At 52.0% G+C, this 14,758-nt stretch overlaps 2 protein-coding genes across 9 annotated transcripts in view; one reads left to right on the forward strand and one right to left on the reverse strand.

Moving 5' to 3' along the window:
- On the reverse strand, positions 1 to 6,911 carry NUDT13 (nudix hydrolase 13). Of its 4 annotated transcripts, none has more exons than XM_051799732.1 (9): positions 6,594 to 6,911; positions 4,901 to 5,011; positions 4,179 to 4,318; positions 3,565 to 3,672; positions 3,039 to 3,145; positions 2,052 to 2,177; positions 1,732 to 1,843; positions 1,285 to 1,439; positions 1 to 732 (listed from the first exon to the last, which is right to left on the reverse strand). In XM_051799732.1, exons 2-9 carry the CDS (start codon positions 4,981 to 4,983, stop codon positions 541 to 543), a joined length of 1,023 nt encoding a protein of 340 aa, XP_051655692.1. In that variant the 5' UTR covers positions 4,984 to 5,011; positions 6,594 to 6,911; the 3' UTR covers positions 1 to 540. The 4 variants fall into 4 exon arrangements, with proteins under 4 accessions (XP_051655692.1, XP_051655690.1, XP_051655689.1 ...); XM_051799730.1 differs by having other exon boundaries at positions 3,039 to 3,148; positions 6,742 to 6,908; XM_051799729.1 differs by having other exon boundaries at positions 3,039 to 3,148; positions 6,594 to 6,908.
- A 2,707-nt stretch (positions 6,912 to 9,618) lies between these two features.
- P4HA1 (prolyl 4-hydroxylase subunit alpha 1) overlaps positions 9,619 to 14,758 on the forward strand; it is a 29,771-nt gene continuing 24,631 nt past the window's right edge. For 2 of the 5 annotated variants that reach the window (XM_051799676.1, XM_051799681.1), the window contains exons 1-2: positions 9,623 to 9,743; positions 10,810 to 10,951. The gene's annotated coding sequence lies outside the window, so the exon portion shown is untranslated. Of the gene's footprint in view, positions 9,744 to 10,809; positions 10,952 to 12,640; positions 12,710 to 14,758 lie in introns of those variants that run through there. The other 3 variants (XM_051799680.1, XM_051799677.1, XM_051799678.1) reach the window with 3 other exon arrangements.

Here is a 14,758-nt window from a genome sequence, read left to right on the forward strand (position 1 = left end):
TAGAAGCCCATTTACCATTTGCAAAAAAACCCCCAACCAAACCTGGGTGTTTTATATGAAACTGGAAGATTGAATGGGAAGAGAGACAGAAGAAGGGGAGAGCATACAAGCAGTGGCTTTTCTTATTATTTTTGATAGCTCTCCCAGATCCATATAAAGATGATGTCACTGTCCCTTTATTTTTCCTGGAAAGACTGTGCTTTTGATATCCATCCAAGATGGGAAAAATGGAGGAAAAAGCGACAAAGGTGCCATGGGCTCACTGTCAGCTGATCACAGCAAGTTTGATGCTTTGGAACTAAGAATTTTATTGTGCATTTACTGCAAGTCATGGGATCTCAGAGGAGACCCAGTGTACGTGGGACTGTCTGAGGGTGATCAGATCAGACGTGGCTTGGAGGCCAGTGGATCTGAGTTTCAGAGTGCCATCAGGGTGGTGCTGTCCTCACTGGGACACAGCCTTTGCCTCCAGTGGCTTTGGAGGCTTTTCTATGGAGCTTTCCTGGTTCTGGTGGAATCCCAGACTTGATGAAGCCCTGCCTAAGCCTGGGCACTCTGCTGCCTAACCCACTCACGGATCAGCTGGTGAGCAATGGCCTGTTTGGGAGGGAACCAGGGTAAAGAACTCCCATCATCTTGTTTTGAAGATCTGGGCTCTCTCTTGAGGCCCTCCACGATTTCCTCCAGGCCAAACCAACGGGCTTCCTCCAGTTCCAGGCTGTCCATGCTGATCTGGAAAGAATTCAAGAGCACCAGTCCCTCAAATCAGCTTTAAATGTGGGCAGAGGTACCTTGCTTGCTCCTGTACCCACAAAGATCCTGTGCTGGAATGCCCAGAGTGCTTTATCCGTGCCTGAGGACATTACTGTCCACCAGTGCTTTGTTGCCCTGGTTTCCCAGGGAAACACTGTTCCATCATGGCATTGGCCTGTGGAGTGGGTTGGCTCCAGGTCCTTTGGTGGGCAAAGGATCCTGACTGAGCCTGCAAAGCACCAGTGGCTGAGCACAGTAATTAACAGGGCAGAGTCTGATTGTCCTATGGCAGATGTGATGTTAACACTAGAGAGAACCTCCTCTGCAAAACTGGGTTCTGGACTTGTATATGTACAGTGACCTTGCAAAATCTGCCATGTCTCCACAGAAAATAGGATTATTTTGAACTTTGTTCTTCACTTGTAGAGAAAGCTGCATTTAGAGAGGATGTGCTGCTCTCCTCCTAACTAAATTCCGTGGACTGAAGGAGACTTTGCAGCGGAATGCCTCGGGGAGCCCGGGCTCGCTCACCTCAGCCTGCTGTGCTCCCACCAGGGCGTGGCAGCCCAGCATCAGGGAGCCGCTGGGGAAGGGCCAGTGCTGGGACGCCGAGTACCGGAGCGACTCCACCTCCAGCCCCACCTCCTCTGCCACCTCCCGCCGCACCGCCTCCTCCACGGTTTCACCTGCGAGCAACCAAAGGGAGGTAAGGACGGCCCGGCCCCCGGGCAGCGAGGAAAACTGCTCATTTCCCAGGGGTTCCAGCCCCTGTGCTGACCTGGAAACGCTCGTCAGCAGGATGCTCCATTAAACTCACCAACTCATCCCGTAAACACAGCTACCAGAGAAGTTTTTTGGCCCTGTCTACATACAGGACAACTCAACATCTCCCCTTTTAAGCTATTTTCCCTCTCCCTGAACAGGTGTTCCCACACCCTGCAAGCCCAAGGCCACTCTCTGCCTCGGGGCCCACCTTACCCAGGTCGCAGAAGCCCGAGAGAGCCGTGAACATGCCCGGGGGGAAGGAGGGCTGGCGGGCCAGGAGGCAGCGGCTGCCGTCGGACACCAGGGTGATGACCACTGGAGACACCTGCCGAGGGCAGCAGAGAGCAAAGCCACTTCACACCCAACAAGTAAGTGGAAATTGCTGCCTTTCCTGGCTGGTTGAGGGCCACTGGATGAACACTAAAGACAAAGCACCCAGCTACACACAAAACCCTCCCACTGCTGCTCGCTGAGTGCCCTCTGTGCCAGCCAGAGTCCCTTGTGTTCCTTCCCTCTGCTGCCCAGGTGCTCACCTGGGGGTAGTAGGTGATTCCACTGGCCTGGCAGACACGCTTGCTGCCAGCTGGGTTTTTCTGAGTGGGCTGCCCAGTTTTGCTGCAGTACTGGTGGGAATCGTGCCACCGGAGAAGGGACTGGGCCTGCAAACACAGGAGAGAAACACAAACTTTGTTTATACCTGTTGCAAAGAGATGACTCAGAGCAGTCTCCCTGGATAATGTTTTGCATGCAATCATGGGGGTGAACTCTGATTGTCTCTGAAAGCCTCAGAAAGGTAAATGAAGTGTGGGCACTGCTTTGAAAAATGGCAGATTTCTGCATTCGATGTTTCCTGCTTCCAAATTTGAGTATGTTTGAGGCAGGTGGGGAAGAGTTTGGGGATATAATGGGAGCTGTAATGGGAACTGGACTATTCTAAAGAGTCTCCAGCCCTGAATGTCTTCTTAAAAACATCCCAAGCATCACAAACAGTATAGAGCAGGAAAGGAAACATGAGCTATTTCTCCTTATGGGTCAGGACAGCTGATTTTCACACACAGGGCTTCCAAACAGAGGCCATCTGCAGAGTAACAGCTTATAAATGAGTAGTTTTAAAAGAGCAGCTCTGAGAGAAGCTGTGTGAGTTTGTTTGTGACATTCAGTTTGCCCATATTACAGAAATCTAGTGCCACATAATTGTTGAGCTGAGGACAAACTGGGATTGCTGGGACTGCTGCTAACACCAGCACATTTCACACTGAACATACAGCAGGTGGATGCTAAATGGCATAAATTACTGCAAGTCATTTTTAAGTCTGATTTTCTTTCCACTGCATCTTGCTTTTGGGATCACAAATTTGGGAAAACTGGTGTAATTTATAGCGTGTCTGTACCCAGGTCCCTGAAAGTGTACAGCAGGTATTTCCACAACATGTATTAGATCATAAAACAACATGGGAGACAAGGAGAAGGGTTGATGTTGGAGATCACAGCTTCTTGAAGGAAGAAGTCCAGTCCAATACCAAAGCCAGCAGAGGAGAATCCTTCCCATCCACCACAAAGAGAGCCTTTCGGAGGTCAGTAAACGATCCCTGCAGTTCAGACTCAATCACTGATTTCTCCAAGGCCCCTGCTAATAATAAAAAATAGAAACAACAACAAAATCTTTGATCTCACAAATTTCAGGTTTTATCCCAACTTTCCACCCTTCATTGTTCCGGTATACAACTTCTGGAAGTTGCCACGGAAGTGACACCACATCAGGGGTGACATTCCCAAATGTTCAGTGGCTGCCAACAGCCCACCTTCCCTGACACACACAGGCACAGGAAGAGCAGTGCAGTCCATGGCTGTGACCTGCCTCCCTCACACCAGCCCCTGCAGAGCCCCCCCGGACGTGTCCAGCCCCGGAGCAGGAATTCCGAGCCTCAGCCCAGCCCTCCGGGGCAGTACATGTTCATCCCAGGAACAGGAATGCTGCCTCAGCAGCACCTTCTGCTCAGTGCATCCCACTGATGCTGGCACAGATGGAAGAGGAGTTATCCCAACCTAAATCCAGGGCAAAGTGTGGTATGTGCTCATCTGAACAGCCGACCAGCACCGACTCCTCCATCCACTGCTCAGCCGCGGGGGATTTCTCCAGGACCCGTCGCATCTCTAAACAGCAGGGAAAGGGGAGAGAGAGCTGGGGTCAGAGCAAATCCATACAGCTGGGATGCCCTCTGGATCTTCGAGGCACAGGCAGTCTTGGCTCATGGCCCACGTGAGAGAAGGGACCAGACAAGGTCAGTGGTTCTGTCCTCCACCAGCCAATACCTTCCTCTCAAAGAAAACTTTTCCTGCCTCACACAAAAAAACCTTCATCAGTCAGACCTTGCTTGTTTTCCTTTCTCTTCACAAGGCATAATCCCAAATGTTTAAAACTGATCATCTCAAAACAGATCAGGTTGATACCACATGTGTGTGAAGAGCATGAGCTTGTGTCCACATGCCAAGGTCTTAACTCTAAACAGTCTCTGGTTGTTAACAAACAGAGTGCTGCACACAGCAGGATGTTCCTGCACAGCTCCATGGATTTCCATCCCCTGTATCAGGGCTTGCTTGCAAATGTATCTGCTTCTTTTCAGCTGTGTGATCCAGGAGGGGTTTCTTTCCTTACTTACCTGCTGCACTGAGCTGTGGCACCAAATATCTCTTCCCAGCTTTCTGCAGGAAAGGTGAGAGATTGTGAAAGAGGTAGAAAGTTCCTGAGGTCTGGGCTTGTCTACAAAGACTGTCATCTTCCTTTAGCTTATTTAAGTATCTGCAGTGAGAAAATGATTGGAAAGGTGAATTCAAGATCAGGTTGAGATTATCAGTGTTATGCTTATTTGGATGCATTGACTTTGCACAGAGCAGGGAGGCTGAGTGGACAGAGCAAATTTAAGTATTCCACATGCTTTGAGAGTTTTGACAGCTGAGTCACCCTTTGGTGGGCTGCAGCCTCCAGGGAAGGCTGCGTGGCAGAAAACACTGCAGTTCTTACTACCACAGGAACAGCCCCAAGTCTTGGATATCTGACAAGATCAGTAACCCAGTCTTTCAATCCAAAAGGTCTGCTTTAAAGACATGATCATTTGTGTGCAGGAAACCTTGATCTTCCCTTTTATCCCCCAGTCTGGATAGCTCCAAGTGCTGACCAGGCTGTTGTGCACATCACATGTTGGAGACAGTTCCCATCAGGCTACAAACACTCCTGCTGGGTACATTCTGCCTGTCACACTGATGTGAGGGGTAAAGACCAAGCTGAAATCTTAGGGCTTAGAGTGAGGTAGGCTGTTTGTGACAGTGGGCACAAGTGCCAAGCTCTGGTCTTCTCCCAGAGAAGAACAAGATGAGACCTTACCTCATTTTTCTAACATAAGTGGAGTGTAACCTGCAGAGGAGAGAGGAAGCTCTTCTGTGCAGTGCTTGATAAACTGCAGCCATAGCCAACACCTACAGTTGGGGTCTCGGCCTAAAAGGAGAAGCATAAAATGTAATGCAGCAGCCCTACAAAGTAAAGTTTGATTTAAAAGGCGCAATAACCAGGTAAATCTCCCTCTCCAGAGTCCACAGAATCTGCTTTCTAAATTTACCACTTTGGTTTCAGTCTCCAGTCACACATCAAACCCAGTTTCAGGCCATTTTTAAGGCTGTTTAAAGCTACCTGGGTTTGTTTCCACCCGTGAGTGTGCACAGGTCTTACAGAACTTGCTGTAAGCCTGGATTCAACGTTCCTGTCCCAAACCCCTGTGTCCCTGGGGAAAAGGGCTGCTCTCTTGTTTGCTTCCTACACAGTTGTCATGGCCTCGATCCAACCACACATCCCATTGCAGCACACAGTGGATCTGTGGGAAAGGCACGGATGCCAGAGGGGAATGAAAGGCAAAATATCAGCTGCAGAAGAGAATTCCCTGAGTTTAGACCGGAGACAGCAGTTGCAGCTGAACTGGATCATCTCCAGCTATGGACGTTTTTTGTGCCAAAGGATCCTGCCACATTTGCAGTCGCAGACTTCAGTCTGACCTCGGCTTCAGGATGTCAGGAAATAGCAGAAACTCTACCATCTCTGAGCCAAAACTGAACTGTGATCCACAGTCCTTAACGATTACCCTGGATAGTTCACTTTCCAGCTGTGGAACTCGAAGCCCTTTAAGGAGGAAGTTACGTTTGCTTCGCTTTACAGACGCAGAAAGTGCCAGGGAGGAGTCTGAGAGCCTTTCTTTCAGCAAAGGTCAGTGATGGCTCCCTGTGTGCACATGGAGACTTTGCCTTGTGGCTTCGGCCATCTCTGCCCCAGATCCCTCCTTCCCACCGTGTCAGCTGACAGGGATGATCCCTTGGGAGACAGGGGAGCCTGTTTGGGAAGCCACTGGGCTGAGGCAGCCGCTGCGAGGACGGCGACTGTCACAGACCGTGTGTGACAGGGTCTGGGCAGTGACAGCCGTGTGTGACAGGGTTTGGGCAGTGAGAGCCGTGTGTGACAGGGTCTGGGCAGTGACACCGTGTGTGACAGGGTTTGGGCAGTGACAGCCGTGTGTGACAGGGTTTGGGCAGTGACACCGTGTGTGACAGGGTCTGGGCAGTGACACCGTGTGTGACAGGGTCTGGGCAGTGAGAGCCGTGTGTGACAGGGTTTGGGCAGTGACACCGTGTGTGACAGGGTCTGGGCAGTGACAGCCGTGTGTGACAGGGTCTGGGCAGTGACACCGCGTGTGACAGGGTTTGGGCAGTGACACCGTGTGTGACAGGGTCTGGGCAGTGACACCTCGTGTCTGCCACTCCTCCACCCCCGCGTCTCCCGCGGTGTGAGTTCCCGGCGCGGCAGCAGCGCTGGATGCAGGAGCTCTGCACTTTGCTCTGGAACGAGCGGCACGATGGGGACACGGGGAGCACCCTGCACGCACAACTGCCCTTGTTCAACCCCTCCCTCCCTGGGAATCACCGTGCCAGGCTTGGAATCACAGAACCAGCCAGGCTGGAAAAGGTCGTCGAGCCCAGCCTTTGACTGCCCACCACCTCCTCAACTAGGAATCACCAGGAATCCTTCAGCTTACCCCTGGAAGCGTTCCGGGCCGGGCTGGGCAGGGCTGGGAGCAGCCCGGTCTGACGGACACGGCACAGCCCGCGGGGCTGGGCTGGGAGCTCCTCCGGCCGGGCCGGAGCGGGGCTGTGCCCGCCCTTCCCCAGGGATTCCCCACTCACTGCAGCCCGTGTCCGGCAGCAGGGACCGCCCGGGACGGTGCCGGGCTTTGGCCAGCAGCGGGGACCAGCTGGGATCGTCCCGGGGCTCAGCTGAGAACGTCCCGGGGCTCAGCTGGGAACGTCCCGGGGCTCAGCCTCCCTCCGCGGAGCGGCTCTCACTGGGCCGGCCGCTCTTCCCGCACTGGGAGCGCTGGGAAATGTAGTTCTGCCCTGGAATCACTTCTGCACTTCGCGAGGCTGCCCGAGAGTAAACTCCCTCTATTTTTTTTTTTTTTTATCCCCGCACCTGCTTCGTTCCATCAGCAATCCTGCATTTGGCCGAACGGGAGTTACTGAGACAACAGTGCTTATGCAATAATTTGAGCTGTTCTTAGCACAGGAGTTTGGATCCCGCGAGTATTTTTTATTTATTTTTTTTTCAATTCCAAGCTTCTCCGGGTTGTGTATCCATAACATAAGAGCACTGTTCAAAGTTAAGGACCATATGTCCTCAAACAGGGAAACGTGCCAGGAGCCGTATAAATCCAAAGGCTGGAGCTGTTCAGTGTTCCAGCACCCAAAGCCACAGCTGAGTTTGTCAGCGAATTTCTCTGATCAGAGAGTGTGCTGTGCCAAGGCACATGTCAGAATAATGACAGATTATTTTCATTCCTTTATAAGTGAACAAACAGATTCCTCTCAAGTACTGAAAACATTATTCTGGGCTGGACCCTACGTGGCTATATTTAGCACAAAGAGAATTTTATAAACATATGAAAGTAAATGTTTTCAGGGCAGCCTTTTGCTTTTTGGTCATGAATTGAGCCGTTCTGATCGAGAATTCACGTCACGTAATTTGAGAGCGTGGCTTGTAAAAATAACAAACAAAATATGCAAGGAAACAGGACTCTTAGCAGAATTACTTACAAGTTTAAGGTTTAATTATGCCTCACTGCTATTTGTGTGCTTCCTGAGACAGAGCAAGCCAGATCTTATTAATCCACTGGGCTAATTGGATTAATGGACAAAACACATCTTCCCTTAATAAGATAAAGGATTGAAATATAATCTCTAAGGGAAGTATCCACCCTGCTGTTAAAACAAACTAACAGATTTATTGACCCTGACTGGCCCCAGAACTGGGTCTTGCGAGAAGAGCTGGTTTTAGAGGGAAGCAGCTGGAGGAGGTACTTTGGACCTCAAATCTTGGGACAGCCTCTCAACCCTGTTCAGCCCCAAGCAGGCAGTGTCTTGGTGAGTGTGCTCTGTCACAGGAAGGATTAAAAGCCAGAGCTCTCCACTGCAGTGTCAAGCCTCCTCTGAGGGCAGGGCAGCCTGTAGCTGGTCCATGAGAGAAAACACATTGATAAGCCAAATCATGTATACCTGGCCTGTGTGCTGGGGCAAGATATGCAGGGAAAATGGGATTAGAGTCACTTCTGCCACTGGGCTGAGCAGTGGGAAGCCAAGCAGCCTGGGAGAGATTCCTTGTGCTTTCTCCAAGGGTCCGTAAGTTTATTGCCCTGTTAAATATTTCTGCAGCACATAAGCAGGGGAGATGATTTTGAAACAGAGGCTTTCTTGTCATTCATTCACTTGATCATTTAATTTAAGGAGCACGAATACCAGTTGTTGCTTTGGCACTGAGTTGTTTCTTTGTAAGTATTTTTGGGCTCTGAGTTGTGTGAATTGCACCTGTAAACTGCATGTATTAATCCCCTGCAGACACTGCACTCCATGCTAGGAGCAATCCTGGGAGTGAAGGGAAGGCCTGGCCACACAAATGCATCCCTGAGATTTCTGTAGCTTCTAATTTGAGCTTTGGCAGGTCCCCAGAAGAAGTGAATCCCAGAGACTCTCCTGATGCTAGAAGAGCAAACAAAAGGAGCAGGCAAAGAGGACACAAGCAGCAAGAAATGCTTGCCATCTCCTACATGGACAAGATTGCAAACTAGGTAAATCTTTGGTCCTGTGTTGCTGAGATTATTATTTTTTTTAATCTGGGTTTGTAAAATACTCATATTGGGATTAAGCATTGGTAAAAGATTCTTTTTCAAGCCAAAAAAGTGGCTGGAAAATGTAATTATAGGCTAATAATAGTTATACTACTAATCTCAATTTTTCTCCCTGTTTTGTGTCTTTCCAGCTGCCCCCAATAAGCAGAAATAAGCATTAGAATTGCTAACAGCTGGCCCTTGTAAAACAACTGTTAATTGCCCTAAATATATGAAACTAGCAAATTCACATTGAAAACTCATGGTCAAGCCACAGGAAACCTCTTGGCAAAAAAAAGACTTCTTTTTTTTTTTAAGGACGAGCCTAAGGAAAGACAAACCACTTCTTTAAAGAGAAAGTTAACGAGTAGTCTTCCCCTCTGTCATTAAACTGGCAAACTAAGCCAGTCTGGCTTTCCTCTGAAGTTAGATTTGTGTATGCTACATATATGATGGGCTCCTATGGTTTCTCACACCCAGGGTGGGGACCTTGAAAGAAAGAAACTGCCTAATTTGATCTGCTGATTACATCCTGTGCTCCTAAGCCCTGGACAGGGGGAGAGGGGACACTTGAACATCCGAGTGGCATTTCCCTGGGCTTTGTTTCAGGTCATGTATGAGTTCTGTCTTTTCCTCTCCCTTGGTGCTGCTTTTGGTTGTGGAATATCCTCAAACTCTGGGGGCTGACTTGCACTGCACAAAATAACCAGTGGCAGAACGTTGACTGCAGGTGATGGCTTTGTTTTGGGAGCAGACTGGTGGGAAACTAGATCTCTCTACAAAGGGTGAAACCTCAGCTGTGGATACACCTTAAAAAAAAAAAGTTAAGCTTTTTGAGCTAATGGGTTGACATAAAACTGATTAAAAGTCATTGATATGACTCACCTGTGTCTTAAAATTGCCTGCAGTTCACGGCCTGTCGTCCCCAAAAGGATACTGGAGATCTGGAAAAGGTTCCAAGAGTGCAACAAGCATGATTAAAGTCTTGGCCCATGGCAAGGAACTAGATGGGCTCTGACTTCAGCCTGGGTAAGTCAGCTGTAGACCAAACCCATCACTCTGGAGCCTTCAGCCCCATGCTGAGCAACACAGCCCTCAAACGTGCTCATTGTTGTTCCCCACTGCCTGCCTTGCTTCCTAAAAATGTCTGGATAGTGCAAAAGATGCTGAGGAAGCAGCAGATCTCACTAGAAAAAATCTGAATGTGCCTCTCCAGTGTGGGAGGTTTTGCCAAATCTCTGGAAGCTGCTGTTAAATCTCTGGTTTCATGTTATGGACTCTTTGGATAATGGGGCTTTAACTAGATGCCTCAGCTAGAAGCTTGGATATCATTCCAGTGTTTCCTGCTAGTTGTAGGAGTTGTATTTCTGTTGGAAGGCGACCAAAACGAGAGGAAAGGAAGGCTTATTTTTTGACGGATAGTTCCACTTAAAACTGGCCTTATTCCTGCTCTGGAGCAGCAGCTCTCGCAGTGCTGGCCCTGTGTGGACACATCTGTGTCCACAGCTGGACGAGAAAGGGCTGAATTCACTTCATATCTCAGAGCCTCCCCCAAAATGGGACATAGCACCCGGGGTTTGCCCTTCCCAAAGCGTTGCTGAGGGAGTTGGAGCTGAGGGAACAGTTTAGGGAAGAATCTTAGTTATGGATCATGCTGCAACCTCCAGTTCCCTCTGCTGAGCGAGGTGGGTTTAAGCCAGTTCGGTCATCCCAGTAAAGAATGTGTGTTAGAGGGGGATTTTGACCCCTGTTATGGGGGATTCGACCTCTCCCTGTTCTTGTTGTGAAAGATTTCCAGCTGGGAGTGACCAAAAATGTCTGCCTTAGGAGGAGGAAGATTGAAGGCTGGTTAGGCTACTGAGGAGGTGATTCATTTTTTGCAGCCCAGATCTAAAGAGAAAGGAAAAAATGCTTATGAGCGTCCCTGATTCCAACTTAATTGCTGGAATGAATAAATAACTGGAATCCTAGAAAACAGTGAGCAGTCAGCATTGACCTGTCCTGGCAAGACACATCCAGGCAGCTTATTAATGCCTTTCTGTGATAGCTGAGACTCCTGCTGTACCAGAGTGGGCTGATAGTGGTTTGTGTACAGGTTTTGCTGCTGCCTTGCAAACTGCTTTTGGGATCAATTGAGATGGAAGCCCTGGAAGGAAGGGGGAGGCTGCTTCAGCACCAGCACTGGAGGAAGGCACCTATCAGTGTGGAAATGTCTTCACCTGGGCTGGCAGGAGAAGGTGAGTGAAAGGCTTGGCTGGTGGGACAAAAAGTGTGCTGTGAAAGGCAGCAGATGGCACTGGCAGGAGAGAGAGGGAGGTGCAAGGCTGCTTTGGAATCACAATTATCCATAGAAATTAAAGCAGCAGTCAGAGAGAGGGGACACAAGACTCTGTCTCAGAAAGAAATGAGAATCTGTGCAGATTCAGAATCTGGACACAATTCAGTTGCACAACCAAATTGTGCAGCTGCTGTGAATCCCCGTGGTCAGGGAGCAGATCCCCATTGGAATGTCTGTTCAGGATCGTCAGCTGGGAACTGATCCCCTCCTGGAAGTGGGACTTGGGCTTGTGGGGCTCAGGCCTGGGCTCTGCCAGGATCTCCTGGGAAACAGGGACACTGCTGGAGGTGGGAGTTGAAATCATAGAATCATAAAATCATAGAAAAAAAAGTATCCTGAGCTGGAAGGGACCTGTCAGGATCATTGAGTCCAACTCCTGACCCTGCACAGGAGACCCCCAGAACTCCACCGTGTGCCTGAGAGTGGTGTGGCATGGCCCTTGGCAGGGTGGGCACCATGACCCCAGGGGTCTTTTCCAACCCGATTGATTGGGACCCCGGGCTCAGCTGCCCTGGGGCTGGGCAGGGCTGCACGTGGTGTCTCCCGGCCTTTTACGCCTTTCCTGGCAACTTTTACTCTAAACCCCGCCACTTTCAGCTAAACCCTTTCACGTTTCTTCTTGTCTCCGTGTTGGTTGCACTCCCCGCCCCGCTGTCCCGCCGGTCCCGGTAGAGCCACACCCCCATGTCCTGGGGTTGCCCCGTGTCTGGTGTCATCCGTGTTGTCAGGATGTACCCCCCGTGTCCAGTGTTCCCCATGTCGGGGTCCCCTGTGTCCGGATGTCCAGTGTCCCTCCCGGTGTCCCCCGTGTCCTGTCCGGTGTCTCCCCCGTGTCCTGTCCGGTGTCTCCCCCGTGTCCTGTCCGGTGTCCCCCCCTGTGTCCCGGTGTCTACCCCCGTGTCCTAGCGTTCCCCGTGTCTGGGTGTCCCCTGTGTCCGGATGTCCAGCGTTCCCCCTCGTGTCCGGTTTCTCCCCCCTCGTCCCGGTGTCCCTGCCGGTGTCCCCCGCTGTGTCCTGTGTTCCCCCATGTCCCGGTGTCCCCCATGTCCCGGTGTCCCTGCCGGTGTCCCCCGCTGTGTCCTGTGTTCCCCCATGTCCCGGTGTCCCCCCCGTGTCCCGGTGTCCCTGCCGGTGTCCCCCCCGTGTCCGGTGTCCCTCCCGGTGTCCCCCCCATGTCCCGGTGTCCCCCCCATGTCCCGGTATCCCCCCGTGTCCGGTGTCCCTGCCGGTGTCCCCCCCGTGTCCGGTGTCCCTGCCGGTGTCCCCCCCGTGTCCGGTGTCCCTGCCGGTGTCCCCCCCATGTCCCGGTATCCCCCCGTGTCCGGTGTCCCTCCATGTCCGGTGTCCCTGCCGGTGTCCCCCCGTGTCCGGTATCCCTCCCGGTGTCCCCCCATGTCCCGGTGTCCGATGGCGGCGGCCCGGTGGGACCCACGTGGAGCCCCGTGCGGCGCATGCGCGGTGCGGCGGCCGCCGCTGTGACCGGGCTCACGTAGCGCGCGGGTCGCCCCGCCCTGGGGGGCGCGGCCTGAGGGGGCGTGCCCGGCGAGCCCATAAAAGGCGCGGCGGGGCGGTCGCGCGCTCAGTGTGAGAAGCCCCCGGGCAGGACGCGGAGCTCCCGCAGCGGCGCCGCCCCCGCCCCGCCGCCCCCCGCGCTCAGGTGAGGCCTGCCCGCCCCCGCCGCGCTGCGGGCGGGTGGGGTGGGTCAGCTGAGGGCAGCGCCGCGGGTCCGGCCGCTGCACGGGCGGGCGTGGGTGGGTGGGGGCGATACGTGGCAGAGCCCCGCCGCCGCCCCCCGCCCCCGCGGCGAGGGGTCCCGGCGCTCCCGGCCCCGTGCTCCCGGCCCTTACGTAACGGGACCGGCAGCCTCCGGAGGGGGGCGGGAGGGCGCCGCCGCGCCGGCTTCCCCGCGCCTGGCAGACTAAACACAGCCGCCGCCTCCTCCTCCTCCTCCTCCGCGTCCTCCCCCGCCCGCTCCCCGAGCGCCCTCGGGCCGAGCACCCCCGGCTCGGCTCCGCCGCCCTCCGCGGCCCCGGTCCGTGCAGCCCCCGGTCCGTGCGGCCCCCGGCGCGGGGAGCGCTCTGCCGGCACGGGCGGGTGGGTCTCGGCCGGAGCGCTGCGTGCGGAGATTGCACCGCGAGGATGGGGCTGCTCCGCGTTTGCCTCCCCGCTGCTTCCCGGCCGCTCGCTTTGTGTGCAATTGCGCGCCCGCCTTTGCCCGCAGCCCTTGCCCTTCAGCGTGTGTGTTTTGATAGGATCTAACCCTGACCGGGAGGAGAAACTCCCGACGTGGAGTCTTTGAGCGCTGCTGGTGAATAGAAAAAAGAAAATAAAAATATCACATGTACTTATTCCAGTTTACCTGAAAAGTAAGGATCCCTCAGGATTGCAGACACCAGCGTTCGGTTTCACTTTGGTTTTCCTGCTGACTTCAGTAAGAGGAGAATGCAGAGTGCTTTAAGTGTTCACCTACCTTGGATAAGTGAAGGTTCAGCGCTCAAGGGTTTAGTGAATGAAAGAAGCCATTGGTTACAAGAATAAATAAATGCAGCTTCCCACGAAGCCAGGGGCTGTTGGCTGAGTGTGCCGACAGTGCTCTGCCAGGGGCGGAAAGTCAAGGTAATGAGTTCCTGGTCTGTCTGGGAAGCAGAGGCCTCCTGTTGGGTCAGAGATGTTTTCTGCCCTACTGCTCTACCCTTGGACCATTGCTGGATCCGTTTTAATGCCTTAAACCACACTGCCAAGTGTTTCATTTGACCTGGAGTACTCTGCACTGCTCCTTAGGTATGTGCTGACACAACCAGGACTGATTAACTTTTTTCTCTCTTTGTTTTCTTCCCCGAGCCAGCTCTCTGACCTGTAGAGGTTTAAATGTTGTTCCATAACGAATAGGTTTAAATTCTGGCATTTAAAACTGTGATTTCAGGGCTTGCACATAGATTGGAAAATTCCCAGTGCAGTTTGACAAACGGAAATGACAGGTAGTGAGTTAACTCTGGAAGGAGTGAGGATAAATAGAGGTTTATGGGAGGAAAACTGCCTCCATGCTGAGATTGATAGGGGCAAGGAAACTCCTTTTCTTCATGAGAGTATACTCCTTGAAAAAAACTGACTTCAGCTGTCAGATCATTGGGACTGTCCTGCTTTCTTTGCAATCACTCTTAATATCTGAAAACATTATATCTCTGTAGATGCTCTGCCAATCCTTGAGCAGAAGGGCAAACAGAAGGATAGCCTCCTGCTTGTTGTGTCTAGTAAGATAAGCGCTCTGTTCCATCCCCAGTGTTCACTGCCTTGGCTTGGGAAGTTAAAACAAGTGGCCTCTGAGGGCTGTGTCCATTCAGTCTTAGGCTGGAAGAAACCAAGGGAAAACTTGCTGCAGTTCCCTGGGTACAAACACACGTGCTCTGTCTACTCAGACTCACAAATGTTGTCTTCAACTTGGCAGTGAATGATAATTCACATCACCTACTTGATGCTAAAATTGATTCTCATCTCTTATTAGATATTATTTATATAGATCAGATTCTGTTACAACTCTGTCATTAAAAGAAGCCTGAAACGTGCCCTGTTCTTTTGGTAGCAGCAATTACAGACAATCTTTCTTCTCTCACTGCTTGAATCTTAATTTTAAACCAGCTTTGGACGTGCTAGAGGACTTGGGAACTGGATCCCAATGTTTCTGTCGTGTGAGACCATTAAGCTAAAT

The sequence above is a fragment of the Manacus candei genome, unplaced genomic scaffold (genome assembly GCF_025592945.1).
Source record: "Manacus candei isolate 608988 ecotype Guabito, Panama unplaced genomic scaffold, ASM2559294v1 h1tg000050l, whole genome shotgun sequence".
Lineage (NCBI taxonomy): Eukaryota > Metazoa > Chordata > Aves > Passeriformes > Pipridae > Manacus > Manacus candei.